The 21,452-nt window shown below is 45.9% G+C and overlaps 1 protein-coding gene and 1 long non-coding RNA gene across 5 annotated transcripts in view; both read left to right on the top strand.

Moving 5' to 3' along the window:
* The window catches only part of LOC119179756 (uncharacterized), a 46,732-nt gene extending 30,978 nt beyond the window's left edge, over positions 1–15,754 (top strand). For 3 of the 4 annotated variants that reach the window (XM_075868783.1, XM_075868782.1, XM_037430883.2), the window contains one exon: positions 13,144–15,754. In XM_075868783.1, the coding sequence (XP_075724898.1) occupies positions 13,160–13,609 (450 nt within the window). In that variant the 5' untranslated portion in view covers positions 13,144–13,159 and the 3' untranslated portion in view covers positions 13,610–15,754. Of the gene's footprint in view, positions 1–7,070; positions 7,195–13,143 lie in introns of those variants that run through there. The other variant, XM_075868784.1, reaches the window with a different exon arrangement.
* A 1,846-nt stretch (positions 15,755–17,600) lies between these two features.
* Positions 17,601–21,452, top strand: part of LOC142767315 (uncharacterized) — a 78,304-nt gene continuing 74,452 nt past the window's right edge. The window contains exon 1 of the long non-coding RNA XR_012884817.1: positions 17,601–18,971. This is a non-coding gene — a long non-coding RNA (uncharacterized LOC142767315). The remainder of the gene's footprint in view (positions 18,972–21,452) is intronic.

Raw genomic sequence — 21,452 nt, forward strand, 5'->3', positions numbered from 1 at the left:
CGCCATCTATAAGCCAAAGAACGAGTGTGAAAACACTCTTATTCGCATGTTTGGCGTCACGTAGCACGTGAACTTATTACGAGCGGGCAGCTGATCAATAGTCCCTCGTATACAACCTAATGACACCAAGTCTGCCAGTACGAGACCTTCGTTAATGAATAAGGGAAAGAAGTGTATACCTAAGGGCTCGTTTTTTCGTGTTTTGACACAATATTAATGAGATCTAACAGACAGTAATGCCAAGGAATGTATAGGGTAAGTTATTAGAACCAATGGAATGTAAATAAGAAGAAAGAAAAGTGGGTGAAAAAATAACCAGCCGTGAGCAGGAATCGAACCTACGACCTTCGGATATATATATATATATATATATATATATATATATATATATATATATATATATATATATATATATATATATATATATATATATATATATGTGTGTGTGTGTGTGTGTGTGTGTGTGTGTGTGTGTGTGTGCGTGTGTGTGTGTGTGTGTGTGAATGCATAAATGCGCATTCATAAGATAAATGGCAGTGGAATGTGGAATCCCTACCATGAAAAAATTATTCTCGCTACATCCCTGAACGATACGTTCACTAATCGGTGAGCTTGTCATCTCCGAATTCATTAATGTTGATTCAAAACCATTAGGAAAATTTTTATTCATTTGCTTATCTATTCACCTATTTATTTACTTATTTTTACTCACTGCAGCTGCCTCTATAGCACTGCCGAACGAGCATTTTCGTTAGTCATTTATTGCAGTTCAGAAATTTTTATTCATATAATGGCCACTCAACAGCATCGCCAGACAATGTATTCCAACGTTCGAGCGTTCAGATAATGAGAGCGGTCTATTTATTCATGATTTAGCTGCATCACATACAGTTAGCTGTTGTGTACCAGGTCATAAACAGGAGTGGGCATACATAATTAACGCTGACAAACCATTTTTCACGCGTGCATATACGTTCTTGTTTGAAATGTTGAACGCGTATACCTTGTCACAGATTCAAGTTCGAAAGGGGTCGAACTTAATAAATGCATTCGCCTGAACAGCCAGGGCGCGATGAATCAATTGGACGGCGGATAAACATTTAATGTAACGACTTTCGATGTGAAGTACTTTCAGTGGGATGATACGCTGATAGAGTTTATGCGCGAAAATCCTCTCTCTCTCACTTCCCGAGTCCCGACATCTGGGCCAACGACATGTATTTCGCAACTTGTGTGATTGAATGTAACCCTGGTCGCACCCACAGATAGGCATGTGTGCACGCTGGCATATAACTTTGGGTTAACGCTGAAACGGATCTCGGAGGCCGTGTATGAAGCAGCACGCGCTTAAGCCAGGTGCGATAACGAACACACCTGCTCGAAAAAGAAAAACAATGACAGCCTGCTCTTGCAATGACCTCATTCGATTGACTTTAATCAATTATCCCGATTGTTAGTTGGTCGTTGTCCTAAGCAAACTTATCTCTCGATGCCTTATGTGTAAAATACAAGTTTTAACTTGAACCAGCACCACTGAAGTCATAACAAGTTTGTTTGTTTTTTGTTTTTGCCGGAATTTACGAATTCTGAATGCGGCATACGTTATTGCGAAACGTAAGTTCTGTATTCGAAACAATTTCGACACTGTTGATTATTATTATTATTATTATTATTATTATTATTATTATTATTATTATTATTATTATTATTATTATTATTATTATTATTATTATTATTATTATTATTATTATTATTATTATTATTTGGATACGGCTTCTCGTTTGCCCCAACTGGGCGTCGAGGTATTGTCCCAACGATTTTTTTTCGACGTCATATCTTAATTATGTATACACATATGATCCTTTGTTCGTTTTTCATTAACTTCCACGATAGAGAGAGAGAGAGAAATAACTTTTTATTGAAGAGCAGAGACTTTAGGCGCTGCGTAGAAATTTATGATTTCCTACCGAGCCTGTGTGGGTAGAAGTGCGAACTGAAATACAGAAAGTGCATGAGACCATGCAATTTACGCATGTACCATATTTAATCTACCTTGTTTCCTATCCATCTGAACAACACTAGTTATCTCTCCTAGTACTAATGAAGAAAAAAAGGCAATTCTCTAAAGACGCTCGTTTCTTTGTTAGGGCACAACCAAATGAATCCGACAGACAATTGGACCAGGGAAAGCTTGCGGGCTATTAATTGTTGTCTTTAACTAAATTGTAGGAACGATGACTCAAGATTGAAATTTATACTGACGAGAAATCACATTTTACACGGCTGAGACTCGAACCCACTGTCTTCGTATTACGCGTGCTGATTTGTATCCCGCCGTAGGGAGAAGGGAGTTCTCTTTCACGTCATTACTACTACGCCGGTGTTAAAGACGACATCTTTATCCGCCATGATGATCTAGTGGCTATGTTTCTCGACTAATAACCCGAAGGCCCCAGGATTCAATCCTGGCTGCAGAGGCAGCTTTTCAGTGGAGGCGATAACACTTGAGGCCCGTGTATACTTGTATTTAGGCCGACGTTAAAAGAACCCCAGGTGGTGCTTTAACAGAGCCCTACAGTACAACGTACCCATAAGTATATCGTGACCTTGGGACGTTATACTCTAACTGTTAGAGATACCAATGCGTGGACCCCGTGCTTTGCCGACCTAATTGTGTGTTGGATCAATTTAGATGTGCCCTTTGCAAACATTGCTATACTATGCTCTCTAGCTACAAGTTACAATCACCTGTAAACGTTACAGCCTGTTCCTTCTAGCCGAAAGCCATTTCAACGGCGAACAGGTAGCAAGGAACAAAGGATTATTTTGCGACCTGTTTTTCATGCACGTGCCGTTATCTTCCGCCTTATCTCGAAGAGCGCGCGCCGTGTTGTTCCTCTTAACGGTGCTCCTTCCGCCATACTCGTCGAGATAAAACAGAGCTATAGAAGAGAACGGACGCTGTCGTTGGGCAAAGCAATTCCCCGCATTCCCTCACGTTCGTTCTTGCTAGGAATGACTCACGCAAGCTGTATCATCCGGCATATGTGCGGCTGTTCTTTGCCATTCTGTTCTTTGCCGTCCATCAACAGCAGTGACGCAGTCTGTTGGCTATTGGGTACCAGCTGCATGTGACAGGAATAAGAAATTCCTCGATAAATGTTTTGTGTAACTGTAGTGTTAAAATTAAGAAATGAATTCAAGTGCCTTGAAGTGGACGAAAAAAAAAAATTTGCGCAGTTTTGTCCAGTCATGCATGGAAGGGTCACAATGGAGATGGTTGCCTAAAAGAAGAGGAATAAGAGGTCAAATAACGAAGACAATGAATACAGAAGACAAGGCCCGTTTGTGACGATGATATTTGAGGAGGCCACCCACCCCAAGGCTTGTGTACAAAGAGCCCGGTCCAAATAAAGTTGATTTCTCTCTTTTTTTTCTCATGTACGTCACGCGACAAATACTGGCTATACCGATGTATACATAACTATGTTTTCTCTCTTTTTTCTTCTTCTTATGTATGTTTCTTTATATCTCTTCATTTCTGTTTTTTTTGCGCACTTTCTTACCTTCAATATGTATTTCTTCTTTCTTTTTCTTTTCATGTGTCTCTGTCCCTGTCTTGGTAGTGAGTGTCTCCTTGCATTTTTACCTGTTGACTGTTTTTTTTTTTCATTTGTTATTTCTTTCTCGTACTGGCCCGTGTGCTCAAATTTGGGTGCTCGTTAGAGAACCCCAGATGGTCAAAATTTCTGGAGCCCTCCACTACTGCGTCCCTCATAATCATATGATGCTTTTGGGACGTTGAACCCTACATATTAACCAAATCAATCAATCTTTCTCGTACAGTATTAGGCATCTCACCTTCACTCTTCTTTTTCTCCCCTCATCTAACACTTTGTAACTCTTCTTCTTTTTCTGTTTCCTTCTCTGTCTTTCTGGTTTTTTTTTCTCTCTCTCTTCTTTCCTGTTTCTTTCGATGTCTTTATCTTTTTGTGTAGTCGGTCGCTCACCTTCTATTTTTCTTCCCACTTTTACATCTATTTTTGTGTCTTGTTCTTCATTAACTGAATCTATCTCTATCCCTCTCGATCGCTCTCTTTGCTCGGTCTCCCTTTCTTTCTTCTTTTCTTCCACGTAACTCTCAAATCTCCGCTCGACAACCTCACTTCCATTTACCACCATCTTGATGTACGTAAGGCCGTGCTCTGCATTGGCAGCGTGCCTAGATAGCCAAGAATTGTTGAGGGGGGGGGGGGGGGGCACCAGATTACGTTTGCTATAAGCACTTAGATGAAGTCGTTTTCTTCGGAGCGAAGCTCCTAGGGCCGCACCTTGTCGTCGTCGCCGTCGGAGCTCTCTGTGCCGGGAAAGCGCGCCGAGCAAAACAACAGGTGCAGGCGCGAAGGCAGATGGCTCGCGCTGTGCGCTCAATCGCTCAGTCAATCCCGCCACCGAGAACATCAAACTCACTCTCCAACTGCTTCCGGTGTCGCCGCCTTCATTTATTTCAGCAGCGAAACCAAGCGCAGATAGTCGTCTGCGTCCCATTTCTAATACCCCTGTCACGCAGGGGCACCCGGGAACACCGTTTAGCTCCTTCGTCCTTACGACAAGGGAGATGCGGTCCGTGTCACACGGCAACCTTTACGCAAACGAAGGTAAACGGAGCATTTCGCAAAGGACGTCCGACGATCTTCCTTTGCAGCGGAACGAGGTACTCTCGTTCCCAGTATCGGCAAGTCAGAAAAAAAAAAAAAACGAGCACTAAATTGATTGAGTGACAACAATAAATACATTTTGGCAATATTAAACGTTCTTTTGTTGCAGTACTCATTCATAACGCGTGTTTCTTTGGCGCGGTGCGGAGGGCAACGTCCATGCGTGCGGTTCTTGTCGCCGCCGTGTTTGCGTGGGCCCGGGAGAGGAATGAATGACAGCGCTGCGTCATTGTCACCTGCTTCGACGTCTGCAGGAATGGGTAATGGGACCAGACCTAATACAAGGGTGACTTGGGGTGCGCTCAGGAGGGAAGTAAACACAATAACCTTGGTTCACGGGCTAAAAAACCAACTAGCCGCCAAGCACAGCACAATTGTAAACAAACATAGCGTTAGGCACAAGGTGGCCAGCGTCGCTGCCAACATTGCTACAATTAGCGAATGTGTTTCCATTTGAAATAATTTTAATGCTTTGTTGCCTTCTGACGTACCTAATATTGTGTTTTCGTAAAAACCGCATAACGAAGATTCACAAAAAAGCACCTAGAGATGAAATTGGAATACTACTGTGCAACTCAAACAGTGCCGGCTGAGCCCCCTCGCGGCAACTATTGCAACCTTGTCATTGCCGTGTGACACTGATACAACTCCATCTCCGTTAAACTACCTAGCGGAGTTTTACATTGACGGAGTAACAGGGATATAAGTATCTTCGCTCGTCGGTTGTATTCGTACACGGAACTGCTAGTTTTCTTTTTCTAATGTCTTTGTACTATGTCTGCTGACATGCTCTTACTAAAGGGTATGCACAGTTTGTGGAAAACTCTCATCTTAGACAGGCGCGCGGAACCAATGGTACCGTCAGGGTCGCATTTCACGCAAGTGCATCTGCATGCAGCTAAAGGACTTTTTTATCAACAACTACAGTTTGAGCTGTACTTTTGTCTATATTTCGTGAAATGCAATGCTCCAATATCATACGCAACTTAGGCTGTGCTGGGAAACCGATGCGAGGGATTATTAAGAAAGAAAGAAAGAAAGAAAGAAAGAAAGAAAGAAAGAAAGAAAGAAAGAAAGAAAGAAAGAAAGAAAGAAAGAAAGAAAGAAAGAAAGAAAGAAAGAAAGAAAGAAAGAAAGAAGGAAAGGTAAAAGTACGTCAAGCTAGCAGACTCGAGGCTTCGCTTGCCCATTTTTTTCCCGATAAGGCAAGGCCTCCTGATTCTTTTTTTTTTTCACAGTGCCATTATACTGAAATAATTTAACTGCAATATTTTAACTGCAATAAACCAGCTGCTAGGGCTCGTGTGCTCGTGTCATGGTTGATTGATTGATTGATTGATTGATCGATCGATTGATCGATCGATTGATTGATTGATTGATTGATTGATTGATTGATTGATTGATATGAGTGGTTTAACGTCCCAAAACCACTATATGATTATGAGAGACGCCGTAGTGGAGGGCTCGGGAAATTTCGACCACCTGGTACATGTTCTTTAACGTGCACCCAAATCTGAGCACACGGGCCTACAACATTTCCGCCTCCATCGGAAATGCAGCCGCCGTGTCGTGGTGCCATTACAATTTCGTATTCAGTGTCGAAAAATCTCACGTCTACCCCTTTTTTTTTCGTTTTATTTTCGAAGCAAAGGCAAAACAAAATATCGACAAGATAAGCACTGTGACGTGTTTCAAAACCTGTCCACTTGCGAAGCGTGTGTCCTTTATCAGTTGTTTTGTCTGCTGCAGTAAGCGAGCACTGCGGCAGAAAATTTCCCAGGAGGTCTTTTTTCTTTTTGCGAAGCGGCACTGCCGCAGCCGATATAAGGAAAGATATATATATATATATATATATATATATATATATATATATATATATATATATATATATATATATATATATATATATATATATATATATATATATATATATATATATATATATATATATATATATATATATATATATATATATATAAACACTGATGTTCCCTATGTTATCTGCAACATATGCTCCGCAACAACCAATGCGACCAGCGATGATCGGATGACGTGTGTTTCGTTTGGTGGGGAAGGTCACGTGACGCCTCACGCACGCTCGCGGGAATTCGGCTTTCCGGGCAACCGATGTAAATCGATCGCTTGTTGCGATTGCATGGAAGTGTCGTGTACACCACACTCCATGCTGTGCACCCGTCTATAGCTGCGCAGCGTGTGGGACCTAGTATTTGCAATGGATATATAGTGTCGAAATCGTGGCACTGTTCGCCGCCGCTGTTCCACGCTGCGGTTTTGGCGCACGATTTGGAAGTGTCCGGTTCGATCCAGTTCGCGGCGGTCGCATATCGGATGCAGGGCGAAAAACCAGAGGTGCGTGGGCAGTGCGACGCCAGTGCGCGTTAAAGAACACTAGATGGCCCAATTTCCGCAGCCCTCCACCGTGGCACGCTTCGTGATGGTATCGTAGTTTTGGCTGGTAAGACCTGCTATATTATTATTATTATTAGTAGTAGTAGTAGTAGTAGTAATTATTGATTGATTGATTTTTGGGGTTTAACGTACCAAAACCACCATATGATTATGAGAGACGCCGTAGTGGAGGGCTCCGGAAATTTCGACCACCTGGGGATCTTTAACGTGCACCCAAATCTGAGTACACGGGCCTACAACATTTCCGCCTCCATTGGAAATGCAGCCACCGCAGCCGGGATTTGAACCCGCTACCTGTGGGTCAGCAGCCGAGTACCTTAGCCACTAGACCACCGCGGCGGGGCTAGTAGTAGTAGTAGTGGTAGTGGTGGTAGTAGTAGTAGTAGTAGTAGTTGTAGTAGTAGTAGTAGCAGCAGCAGCAGTAGTTGTTGTTGTTCTTGTTGTTGTTGTATTTAATCGTGTCATTCTGTTCTTATACTGCACTCGTTTATGAATTTCGTAATTTACAGACACTGCGATCCCCCCAAGTGGATTTGCGCAGGTCTGAAGAAGCGCATCAGGGTACAAATGTGGCCAACAAAATAAAGCGAGGTGGAATACGTTGCTTCTATAAATATACAAACATATGCAAGTACAACAATACGCCAAATAAACTACTGAAAATACAAATGAAATGGTTAGATATTAATGAACGGACTCAATCGTTAACAATAGGTCAGACTCATGAGAATCCGCGTAATTATCGGCAATGTTTAGCACCGAAAACCCCGCCCCATATAATATATACCCAGTGAGCACGCTAATCAAAGGAGAGTTGCCACCTTTATTGACTTGCTGGTGGTAGCACGGCCATAAAATCTTTATTGCGTATACGCCCGGCAAATGATCCCAACTAGAATGCACACCCCGCGTCACTGGGACATGACGTGCGTGAACTACTGGAAACGCTGAGTACCCGATCCACGGATCGCGAAAACAACGTCATTCGCACTCTCCGTGAAAGGCTGACACTGCTATGGCTATGAGGAGGCTTCATTATCTATATGTCTATGCCTTTCTTTTCGAGTACGTTCCGATCTGGCACAAGCTTTGTTGCAAAGCATCCCGCCACTTGTTTACCGCATTCCTCAAAATGGAAGCGTGAAACAGAAGGACACCTGGTGTACGATGTCACGCGCTTACCTGGGTGGATCCGCAATGATCCGGTTTTCGAAAGAAGTATGTTCGTGCGCTTGAGCTTATGCGCCCTTTTTTTTTTTTTTGAGGCTAAAAACTCATAGGATTCCAGCTGAAACCGATGTTCTAACCCTTGTAACTTCCTTAATACACCGCGTATTCGCAAAATTCTTGCGGCAGCATGTTCACAAAGCTAAAGTGCACACATTTCTCTTGATAACAATTTTTGAACATCGGGGTTGTTTTACAGCTATGTCTTTCTTGACACGAAAATGTCACTGCGTGACTGTGTCACTGCACGACACGCGTCACGTGGTGACTGTGTGTTATGACCCTGTGTCATCCCTTCTTCAAGGATGTGCTCATATGACCTCCTAACTCAAACTATGACACAAGGAAAGGTGAGGGTATCTCACTAACATTTTAATGTGTAATGACAAGATATTCGATAACGCGCTGCATCCTAACATGAACGGTTTATGGCGGTCGAGATCAAAGGGTGAACGACGCGGGCGTAAAATTTACACTCGCATCCCGCCCACGCCTAGGTATACACTCAGGGAGTCGCGTATCGGCTGCTTTCTGCTAAAAAAAAAAAAAAGCGAGCCGGAAGCAGCGGCTGTATTTCACACAGGCTCGTAAATTACGCGCTCGAGCGTGGGCGGCATTTCCTTTTGATGAGACAGCCCCCACGAGCTGTTCTTTTACGTAAAAACCTGATGCGTTATTTTCGAAAAAAATGCAGACGTGTGATCGTAACCGGCACGAGTCCAGAATCCTGGAATATGTACGCGTGAGTGCGGACGGAAGATTATGTTTCACGAGAAACATATTGGCGAGAGAGGTTAAAAAAATTGTAGACCATCTCCCCGAAGGGCGGAACCCTGATGGCGGAACCCTGAGCACCGGCGATGCGCACGGCTTTGACCCGGTCGAAAGTCGTCGACGCGGGTGCTGGAAGAACAGTTTGAAGCGAAACGCGGTGTAGCGTTTACTAGAGTAAACGTTTGTTTGAAATGCGGACACGAGAGGCGGGTTGGGTTTCGTGTAAGTTTCATCGCAGAGAAACGAGCCGAAAGACAGTTCTCACTCGACGTGCGGTCGAGCGTTGCGGGCGGTGGAGAGGCGAAATCGAGAGAGAAGTGTGTGGCGAGCGGGTGAAGAAGCCGGAAGCTGCGGCGAGCGTGCTGAGGGTGAGGGAGTGACGTCAGCGCACACCTGCGATAGAAGCGTGCGAGGGTAGCGTGACGTCAACGCGCAGCTTGGGCGTGACTTACTTGGCACCGCTCCAACACCTGATTGATTGATATGTGGGGTTTAACGTACCAAAACCACTATATGATTATGAGAGACGCCGTAGTGGAGGGCTCCGGAAATTTCGACCACCTTGACCTTGGGTTCTTTAACGTGCACCCAAATCTGAGCACGCGGGCCTACAACATTTCCGCCTCCATCGGAAATGCAGCCGCCGCAGCCGGGATTTGAACCCGCGACCTGCGGGTCAGCAGCCGAGTACCTTATCTACTAGACCACCACGGCGGGGCGCTCCAACACCTGCGGCGAGAGGAACGCGTTGGGGAGCGTTCGTATGGACGCACGTACGTACGGTGTTAAGCACGTGAGTCAAAGAGCTACTTTACATCTTATGTTTATTAAAAGGACACTGAAAGTAAACGGTGCGTCTGCTTAGATTCAAAAGTGTTACCCTGATGTTTCGAACATCGTTAATTTCACCACCGTTGGTTTATTAAAATGGGGGAAACTCAATCTTTCATTTTTAATTCTCGCGTCGATATTTACCGGCATGACGTCGTGGATTTCAATTCGTATGTTTTGTGTTTTAGTGACTGAGTTCAAATATCTTGGCATATTATATCTGTGGTCCCCTCTATGTCCATGTGTTTCATCTTTACCCGTTAGGGACTATGGAAGTCCTACTACAAGCTACGAAGATCTACGACGTCACGACATTTCGTGCGGGAATCGCAAGTTGGCGTCGCTATCAGCATTTTCTTTTGCTACCTTTCTCGCCTACATAGGCGTACGCACGGGGAGTGGGGGGGGGCACGGGGGCACCTTCCTAGTCACCTGTGAAAAGCAGTGAGGCGCCAAGCTACCTACCTACATCAACATAATAGGTAGGTGGTGGAGCTATGATGAACGTTCGCCCCCCCCCCCCTTCCTGAAGGAAAACGCTGCGCATGCGTATGCTCACTATGCTGGGGAACCACATGGCACACGCAAATTTGGTGACGTAACGTGTTATTGTTATCGTTATTTCATGTGCAAGTTATTTCGTTAATGAGAGACTGTTACAAGCTGCCACTCTAGCGTCGCCAGCGCGACGTCGGCGACGGGAATGACAGCAGGTTAGTTCGTTCCGTACGCAAGCAGAGACAGTGAAGAGACCAGAGACGTGAGAAAACAACACAAACTTTACTCTAGTGATATTGCAGCACACGGGATCTAATACAGCACTTCAATACAACTAACAAAATACATAAACACTTGATACAACTAAAAAATACATATAAAAACAATAAATCAGCTTACGCGAGAGAACTATTACAAACTACACAAACTAACAACAATAGACTACGGAGGAGAAAGTTCGAAGATATAAACAGGTGAAGGCATACGTGTGATGACCAGCAGCGTTGCGTCCCCGACGATCGGATGCGAGAAGTCGAAGAGAGTTCTGGCACTACTGCGATGTCGGCGGTGTTGCTACGCTGGTGGCCCCGGGAGGCTAGTGCTTGCAGGTGACTTCGAGCAGGTTGAGCTAACTCGAGGCGAAGTCCCGATGTCTACGTTGCAGACGTTAATATCGCGTCATAACTAGACGAACGGCTAAGTTTAGGTGGCCAGCCGATACAGAGCCACACTAAAAACTTCTAGAACAGATGCTTGTTGATCTGTTTCTACACCATGTTGGTCAGCGACTAGTCTGCCTAGCAGGGCAAAATCCTGCACTTAAATCCCCCTCGTGTCTCCTCGCTCTCTTCCTTGGGGACAAGAGACCTCTACATGGGTCCAATCGTGCGCGTTTCATTGATGGAAACTCCGCCCCAAAAATATATTGACCCCACCCCTTTTTAATTAGGAGAGGGCCCTCAACTAGCGAGAGTGACAACCTGTTGGGGTGTTGTCATACGACTTGGCCACCAGAGGTTTTCCCACGGTTTCCCCCGTGGGAACGGTCAGACTGTTTGGCTCTCAGCCGGTGCGTCCCGTAGTCTAATCCTTGTTCGGAGTACATCGCGGCCTTTCATGACCCTGCAGACGCCGCCGCAGTTACAAAAGGATCAAACGTCGGCGGCGACGTCTGAAGAGCACCCCATTCTGCACTTCCCGGCTCTCTTTCATGCGCCCGCCGTTCCCACGGTCAGTGGGGAGTACGGCGCCCGTTGATTGCCGTGACGCGGGGTCGCCAAAAAATGGCCGTTCGTGACAGAGACAGAGGCTAATAAAATTCTCGCCACATGGTTATTATATTGAAGCAGGTCAAGCACGATGTGATTATGCTGCCTATATAAGTCACCAAGGCCACCATGTGAAGGAAGGAAAATAGGAGGAAAAGAACGGCAGGGAGGTTAACCAGCATATAGGCAGCCAGTTTGCTACCCTGCGCATGGGAGGGGGATGGGGGAGATTAAAGATAGAGAGGAGAGAGGGAAGAGAGATAAACAAAGCACATTAAGCAGCACACGCGCGCACACTCAGTCGTAGTCCAGTCTTGTCTTTCGTGGTGTGTGACATTGCTGCTACAACCGCTTGTTCAAGTCCATGTCGCGTAGGAATTTTAACAGTGCTTTTGCCACGGACCTAATGAACAGTTAGTAGCTGAAATAAGGCTTCTTCTTCACCAAGCAATCGGGAAACAGCATAGCATAGTGTGTCAGTGGATACCAGGTCATTGCGGTATATATGGCAATGACCGCGCAGATGAGGCCGCTAGATCTGCACACGGCGGTACCCAATACACAGCCATCCCGTTATCAAGAACCGACGCAGCTACAAGACTTCGTTCACTTGCACGTGAGCTCACACTGGTTCAGTGGAACTCAACAGACTTCACAAACGCGCGCCTGCATAACTTGGATCCCGATCTGCAACTTCGTATTCCCCCAAGGATATCTCTAGCTGAGGAGACTCTTCTATGCCGCCTGTGGCTTGGAGTGGCCTTCACGAACGCATACTCTTATCTCATTGGAATGGCCAGCTCTTCTACATGCACACTGCAGCTGCGAAGAAACCATCACGCACCTTCTGTGTGAGTGCACCCATTTCAACGCGCAAAGACAAGAACTCACTGCAGCTCTGGATAGACTGGGCAATCGGCCTTCGTCGGAACAAAGGATTCTGGGTCATTGGCCGAGCCCATCCTCAGCCCAGAAGGCTTTAAAAGCTTTGCTGCGCTTTTTGTGAACAACTGGCCTCAGACACAGACTTTAGTGTCTTATACTCTTTGATGTTGCCTTTCCTCTGTCGCAATTTTTTTGCAATATCTCTCTCTCTCTTCGCAACACTTATTTTTAACATCTTTTATTACCCTCGCCCCTTTCCCCAGCACAAGGTAGCCAGCCGGTCTAAGAACTAGCTAACCTCCCTGTCTTTCCGCTTAAACTTTCTTCCTCCTTCCTCACCTTCTGTTGCAATGTCTTCTCTCGGGAAGGTGGTGCACCAGTGTGTTGCGGAGCTTCGGGCACAACGTCGCGTGCAATCTGTCTATAAGAGAACAATATTTATTGCTGCTCTTATCGTTTAGTGCCACTTTAAAGCTGCATCTAAACGATTATCAAACTTCGTGTGACCGCAGGAGTGACCAAGCAGCCATGACTATCGCCGACAAGGAGCAGCTCCTGAGGGCCCGGGTTCGCTACCCGTCCTACCTGAATGTGCTGCTCTTCGCCGGCACCATGGCCGCCTGTCTGGGCGTGGTCCTCTGTTCCTACCACCTGGTGTACGCCGCCGACCCCGTGGTCTGGATCAGCGGTCTCGCGTCGTTCGGCGTCGGCGTCGCCCTGGCGCTGCTGGCGCTGGGGCTGCTGGCCGCGTCGCTGTTCCTGCGGCGCCAGACGCTCGAGGCGTCCTGGGTGCCGCACAGCGTGTCGCCCTACGAAGAAGACTTCGGCACCGACTACTACTTCGGCGACGCCGACGACGCGGCGCGCGTCTACAGGCCCACGACGTACGCCGCGCCCAAGTTGCTCGTCTCCAACCCGCTGGCCGCGCCGGTGGCAGCGAGCGTGTATCGGCTCGTGTACGGCGGGGAGCCCAAGTGAAAGAGGACTGAAGGAGAACTTCGCTATGGCGAGAAATTCGCTCTAGTTGGTTATCCTGTAATCAGGGTGGCCGATGGTGGCTTTTCTGCGCCATATTGACGATGTTATGATGCCCTCTTGGCGACGAAAGATTAGTGTGGGTGCCATGGGTACTCTTCGGCTACATTGAACTTCTACTTTGCCACATTCAGTGGTCATTTTTGTTGTTATTTCATGACTGCAATAGATCGTTTTCGGAGCCTCTCTGTTGCGTCAGCCGTTTCGCTTATATGTTCCCCCTCCAGCAGTATTGTATGACCCAGGCACCCCAAGACAGCGTGAACCGCGCATTGAAAGATGGAGAGACAAAGCTGCAAGCATTTTTTTGTAAACGTGGGGCACACCATATATGGTGACACTGCGATCCGTTTTTTTTTAATGCAGACCATTCGTTCTCGTGTAAACCTGACAAAACCAGATATGCGTAAAAAAAAAAAAAGCCGGACTTGGTCATCCTCACTAGGTTTCACCATTTGAAGTCAGGCTGGTATCATGGAAACTCTACCGATTATTTCAGCTTGAAACTCTAAATACAACCCATTTCATTGTTTAAAGTTCATACAGACTTGTTACCTTTACATTCCCCTAATTGACCTGTCTTTTAGAGGGAACTCTTATCTAAACTTCGTGAACTATGTGCAGCTGCACGGAACTCACAATACCTTTTTCACTTATTTCTTGCTTGCCCGTGACATCAAGGCCAAGTGAGAAGCAAAAAAAAAATTTTTTTAGTGCTTTCGTTTCAGTATTTTTTGCTTGTTCAAAGATATACGTGTGGTTATACAATGAAGATTCCGTTTATTCATCTATACATTTACCCATTTTGTGTTCTATTTAGCTACAAAATTGACGATAAGCTGTTGTAGGATGGCTGCCCTGGCCACTTCTGAAATCTCCCCTACGGCGACCCTGCCGGTAGTGTCCAATTAGAGTGAGTAAAATTAGTGGGGACCACACGGAAGACAACCAGAAATTGCTGTAGCAAGAGTTCGTTCTAGTGGGCATAAGTGCCGGCAGGGTGGGGCGAGGGGTGCAAATAGGACAGTTGACTCCCTTAAGCAACACCAGCATTTGTATCTACACCAGCTATCTCTTCCGCCTCCGCAGCCGCACTGCAAGAAGTGTTCGCACTCCCCCCCCCCCCCTCCCCCGTTATTGATATGTGGGGTTTAACGTCCCAAAACCACTATATGATTATGAGAGACCCCCCCCCCCCACACACACACACACGCACAGTGTTGTCGACGCCTATGGCTGCTTGCGATCATCTAATATTATGACAACTCTTTTCGACTCCCTTCTAGAGAGTCTTGCGAAAAGAGCTGTCAGTATTCCATTCATTTTTTGGGGACTGCAACCGATGTGACGATGTGGCGGCCGCAACATGATGCGCGGATGTACGTCGCGCTTTATTTCCTTTTCTCTTTCACTGCAAAACATTTTGTATCAATGCGCTTTATAAAAAAACACAAATGAAACATTTCCACGGATGAAGCGGGGTTACCCAGTACCGTTGGAATGATGTTCTCTCTTTCGTACAGGGATACACCTCTTTTGTCTATAATCAATCGAACATTAAACAACGCGTTGTGAAAACTTTTATCAACATTTGCACTTTCACTAAAATCAGTCTTAACATCAAACAATGATAATCAAAAGTATAAGTGCCGTTGTGTGCAGGGTTGCCGATGTCAGTGACTGCCGTTGGAGGTGTTTTTCAATCATGTTTTTGTACCTATACTCCTCTGCGCAGAGTGTGTCATCATGTGTTTTTCGCCTCTACGTGTGTATTTCTAATAAACTCGTCTCTTCAAGTGTTGTCGCTGGACACATCACGTATTGTACTTCGACATCCTTTAGTGTACATTTCTGCACATCAACTCTCCCCTAATTAGTCATATTCTTGGGCATTTTATTTTCATTAGTTACTAGCTGAACGTTTGTTGAAATTTGCATAACGCATTCGGGCAATCAAAACAAGCGATTCATTGCTATGTATTTCAACGCCAACTCCCATCACCACCACATTATCATCTGCAAGGACCTTCGTAGGTGATTTGTGAAAGTATTCCAGAAAATTTAATAAAGGTCATGTATTGAAGGCTGCCTGCGAAGTTCCTTGTGATTTGACGGAAATTCCAAGACACTCTGAATGTTGTTCCTCGTAGAACTGTATACCAGGCGATCGGCCTCGATAAAAACGCCAATGGGTATTAGCATGCTTAGCATTAAGTTTATGAGCTGAATCATAAAGTTTTGCCAGTGTACGCAGACTATGTGTCGCATTAAATCTCGCATCAAGGCGTAATTATATTTCTATTCCTGCTTGGAATTTCAGCACCGTTCTCGTAACCATCAACAGGACTACGAAGAACACTGACATTGAAATAATAGAAAGAAAAAAATATATAGCGCTTCTTTTAGGGGAAGTGTGAGTTAACACGAAGTGCAAAAAAGAAGGTGTGGAAATTTCAATGATTCATGCACCAATCGCGCGTATAAAATCGGCGTTAGATAGCGCATTTCCTCAGCAGTTCCCACTAAGTATGAACCATTGATTGATTGATTTGTGGGGTTTAACGTCCCAAAACCACCATTTGATTATGAGAGACGCCGTAGTGGAGGGCTCCGGAAATTTTGACCACCTGGGGTTCTTTAACGTGCACCCAAATCTGAGTACACGGGCCTACAACATTTCCGCCTCCATCGGAAATGCAGCCGCCGCAGCCGGGAATCGAACCCGCGACCTGCGGGTCAGCAGCCGAGTACCTTAGCCACTAGACCACCGCGGCGGTTAAGTATGAACCAGCAAATGCCGTACACCAACATGTTAACTTATACAAAAGTAGCCGACAATTCCGTATTTCAATACGTCAACTTACCAACGGTCGCCGCTCAGTGCGTGCACCAGTAGGTTCGCATATAAAATGAGAACCCTTTTTTTATTGCGCTAAAAAACTTCAGTATGACGTACCAGCACGCCCGAAACGCTAGGTTACTAAACCGTACAGCGTGTTTCCACTTGTGCAAGGCAAACGATGAAATCCGGGCGCTTATGTTCACTTGTACTAAGCTAACCATAAGATCCGTAAACTAGCCTTTTAAGCTGCGGAAGTGAAACCAAAAAATTGGTTAACGAAGTATTTTTGCTTTCAGAATGGGAACCACTAGGTTCATGCTTCAACATGTTCACTTATACAAGCAGGGAAATACCGTTATTAGGATAGCGACTACAGTATACCATCTTTTTTTTAACCGTCACAACCATTGGTACGCGATCCTATAATGTCCGAAAGTACATTAGCTGCAAGTAACACCACATGTGCGAAAAACCCGATTCTGAACGACTTCTTCAAAACCGCATTTTTTTATGGTTCAAAAACTGCAGCTGATTACATAACTACGGGCCAGTTCACCCATGCAGTTGAATGTGACTTCCACTGATCATGAAGCGATCTCGCCCGTCACTGCTTACCAAGTGGAGGTTTCGTCACAACTTCTCCTTCTTTATGTACTTTTTTTAGGGACGTTCAATGCCACATATCTGTGTATCTAAAAAAAATTACGAATGGCCGCATCGCCCAAGCGGCCAGTGGGCCTGGAAGAAAGCACGGACCCATTCCGCTTGGTTGGTTGGTGAGTGGTTCGTGAGGAAAAGGAAGGAGGCACCGAATTTCTGTCTGCCTACAGGCGACACGGCGCACTGCCTTTCCGCTTGAACGCCAAGTGGAAAAGAAGAGCTTTTGTGGCAACCCTCCTCTCGGTTGTGCGTCCTTTCACTCCATTTGGTGACCTCACGCGTGACGTCACGAAAAAGATGTTCTGTTCACGGTGCAAGAATACTTTAGGCGAGCGAAAGCCGCGAAGCGAGCACTTGGCGGGGAGGGACTGGTTATGTCCGCATTTGCGACGTGCCGATAGATAGCTCGCCGGACTGAGGATCGTGGCGGGTTGCTGGCAAATTCCGCAAACCACATCAGGCACGTGGCCGACGTTTCCAAATCAGAGAAAACCGGGTAATCGCGTGATATCAACCACGCGACACGCCTATAGAGCAGTGCCGCGAAAGAGGGGCTGATAAGGGAGGAGGTCAACGGCGCGGCGAGGGTGTTGTGGCGACGATAACTGAGCACTGCTACTTTCCTACATCACGGGGCTTTCCTGCACTGACAAGGGCCGAATGGAAGCCGAGGCGAGGTTTGAAGCGCCATCTCCCAGGCTCCTAGCGAAGCAGAACATTATCACGCAGTGGATAGTCCTGGCGTTCCCTCACCTAAAGTATTCTTGCACCATAGTTCTGGTTGTGATTTATTTCTAGTTGGATGTCCGCCAGGTGGTAAAAGCGGCGCTGCCGTTGCCCGTCTGCGTGCGAGAGCACGTGACTCTACTGCGCAAGCGCGATGATTCTTTCCTGTCAAACAGAAAAAAAAAGTGGTATTTGCACATTTACAACCTATCTTGAGCACGTGTTACCCAGCACCACCATCTGCGAAAGCTTCGCTCAGATCGTTTTTAGGTGTGCCAAGCTGCGACGCTTGCAGTTGCCAACATCACGCCGATCACCTGACTTCAGATTAAGGGAATGCGTTGATATGCGTTGGCCGCAATCCCTGATCTACGCTCTGAAGGTGGCCCGGGAATTGCGTGTTCTTCACATCTTTACATTTCCATAGCTGGAGTGGGCTAGGCGCAGTTTAACAGTGTATTTGGGCTTGTGCAAGGCAACGAGACGTTAAAGAAGCACCTCTTTGAAAGCTTCTCACATGCATGGTTGACTTGCGAGGGGACCCTCAGCATTGTCTCATCTGAGCAGGAAATTGTAGCAGAGAAACTGCCTGATTCGCCGGAATTTCGCTCCTGGAAGTTCCTTCGGCTCAAATTCTGCTTTCCTTTCTCGGGCACCAAGGTATTATTGACCTTCAGCATTTTTTTTTTTTGTCGCCGAGGCACCCGGACGATCACCAAGGTGTTTTGCCTTGCGGCTACTGGCCCCACCTTCGGAGCTGCGGTTGACCTGGCCGGTGGAGTCATCGGCCCTGACGTACGTGGTGGCCTGTATGCTTACTGTGACAAGTGCGCCGACTGCACCGACATGCGCAACAGGGTATCGTGGATAGTACTATCGAAGAACTGTAGCATAGTGAGACTGAAACTGGTGAAATTTCAAGTAGGAAAATGCACAGTTGGGTGCTCCCTGCTAGAACGCCCGACAGCATCGCACCCTCGACCATTTATAATGACTCCGGATATCAGGACATCCACTACGCTTTGTCCTGGCAATTGCAACCGACACTCCCAAGGGTTCGACGTGGAGTTATTCCAGGTATGGCCAATGGCTCGTCATTTTCGTTAACAAGGTGTTTAGTACGCGTAACTTTTACGCAGTATACCTAGCCGAAGTTTATGGTATAGGCGGCCAAAATTACCCTGGGTATACTTTCGGTGTAATTGTGGGTGCAAAGGTTACTTAAAAGGACCGAGTATTGGGCGAGTTGATATTGCATTGTGGATGAGATTTGACAGCAAAAAAAAAAAAAGCATGAACAAGAAGAAAGAGAGAATGTGTCGCGTGACCGTTGGTGAACCGGTATAAACTCGAGATTGAGTAACAAACCGCTACTTGTTATCATAAGCACGTGTCCTCCTTACCTTTTCTTAATCTTTTTAGAAAATAAAATTTGCTGTTAGCCTGCGCTTGTGCGGGCTCTCTTCCTTCTTGTTCGTGTATTTATTTATTTCCGAACTGTGAGCATTTTCGGCGCCTATCTATCTATCTATCTATCTATCTATCTATCTATCTATCTATCTATCTATCTATCTATCTATCTATCTATCTATCCGTTTACGTCTGGGTGCTCTCGTAATCACCCCCTTGGCGTGAACCAAGATTAGTATGGCAAGGTGACCTGGTTTAACGAATATGGCCCACTGGTCGAATAACGCCCTAATCCCGTCGCGTACGTCGTTCAACACTTCCCGTGAAACAGGGGCGCATACCTGCCGCTGGGTATGTGCCACTGGTATGTGGGTATGTGCCACAGTGTATTGACACTTGCTATCTATTATACATTTATCTACTTGATTTGCATACACAGATACACAAGGACACAGAGGAAAGAGGGAGAGAGCAAGCTGGCAACTGCCACCTGGAGGGGCACAACGCCTGCTCACTCTTTCGGGAGGAGGGAAGAAACAGAGGAAACAAATATTAGAGCTCAGGAACAGCGAGAACACACATGGGCAATTTTAACGCGTGAGCGTTACGAAAAACCTGACATCGACAGTGTTGACGTGACTAACGCAAAGAATAAATGTCAGAAGTCTTTCTCGGCTGTGGCCGCAAGCAAGGTGTGAAGGAGTTCCGCCGGGGTGGTCTAGTGGCTAAGGTACTCGGCTGCTGACCCGCAGGTCGCGGGTTCGAATCCCGGCTGCGGCGGGTGCATTTCCGATGGGGGCGGTAATGTTGTAGGCCCGCGTGCTCAGATTTGCGTGCACGATAAGGAACCCCAGGTGGTCGAAATTTCGGGAGTCCTCCACTACGGCGTCTCTCATAATCATATGGTGGCTTTGGGACGTTAAATCCGACATACCAACCAAGCAAGGTGTGGAGGAGTCTGCACAATAAGGGCCCTAAACAAAAGCCCCAAGATTAGGGATATCTTCAAATGCTTTCTCTTTGCTGATTTAACACACCGCACATATCCTTTCCGTTTTTTTTTTCTATTTACTTGAGTGACCGGAGCCACTCGCTAAGCGAACCAACCACCTAAAGAACGTTCTGCAGTGCCGTGTACCATATCGCTTCATCAGCAAATTTCTGAAATATTACCTTAAATGCAACATATAGGCTTGGTAGGAATACAAGCATCATCAAACAAAGCTGGAAAAACCGAGACAAGAAAAAAAATAATACAAGGACAAGGAGAACTTCTTGTCTCGGTTTCCTCAGCTTCATTTGGTGCTGCCGGTATTCTCACCGAGACCATATGTACCAACTTGTCTCGCCGCGGTGGTCTTGTCCCGCCTCAGGGGCTAATATACTCGGTTGCTGACCCGCAGGTCGTGGGATCGAATCCCGGCAGCGGTGGCCGCATTTTCAATGGAGACGTAAGTGCTGTAAATGTGCGTAAATGCAGGCATGCCACTCCGTTGCTCGATGTACATCCTCCTAGTGATACCTACACTGACTGCGTTATTCCTTTCTCATTTCGTGCGTAGATATACATGCAGGTCGTATGTAGGGTTCAGGATTTAATGATAACCAACAAGAGGGGACAAGTTATTCTCGTTTCGTGCTCGCACGGCGCCAACGAGCAGCGGGCGGTGAAACAGCCGGCTCGGGATTGCTTGAAAAAGGTCTATTGATATTTGAAGTGGGAAGTTTATTTTTACCACACAGTTACACATCGACATTGATTTTTTTAAGTCACGACAAAGATATAATATAGAGTATGGAATGCGGGAAAAAAAACTGTGATACAAACGCAGTTTGGCTATAGCCCCACATCCCAACAAAACAAGTGGGAAAAGTGACAGCAATTTTGAGGTCAACTAAAACAGTAAACAGACAACAAAAGTACATAGTTGAAAGTGGCACAATAATAAATATCTTATACATGTAGGCAAGATTGCACTCTTTTAAGAAATAGAAAAGTAGGAATAAGCAAAATACAAAGAAATTCATTTTTTTTGCATCAGGTAACTAAGAATAGACAGGACAAAACTGAATTTATTTAGTCTCTGTGGGAGGGACTGTTCCAGCATTTGAAAAAAATAAAAGGTAAGCGCTCTTTGGTGTGGAAAG

Source organism: Rhipicephalus microplus, chromosome 7, assembly GCF_043290135.1.
Source record: "Rhipicephalus microplus isolate Deutch F79 chromosome 7, USDA_Rmic, whole genome shotgun sequence".
Taxonomy (NCBI): Eukaryota; Metazoa; Arthropoda; class Arachnida; order Ixodida; family Ixodidae; genus Rhipicephalus; species Rhipicephalus microplus.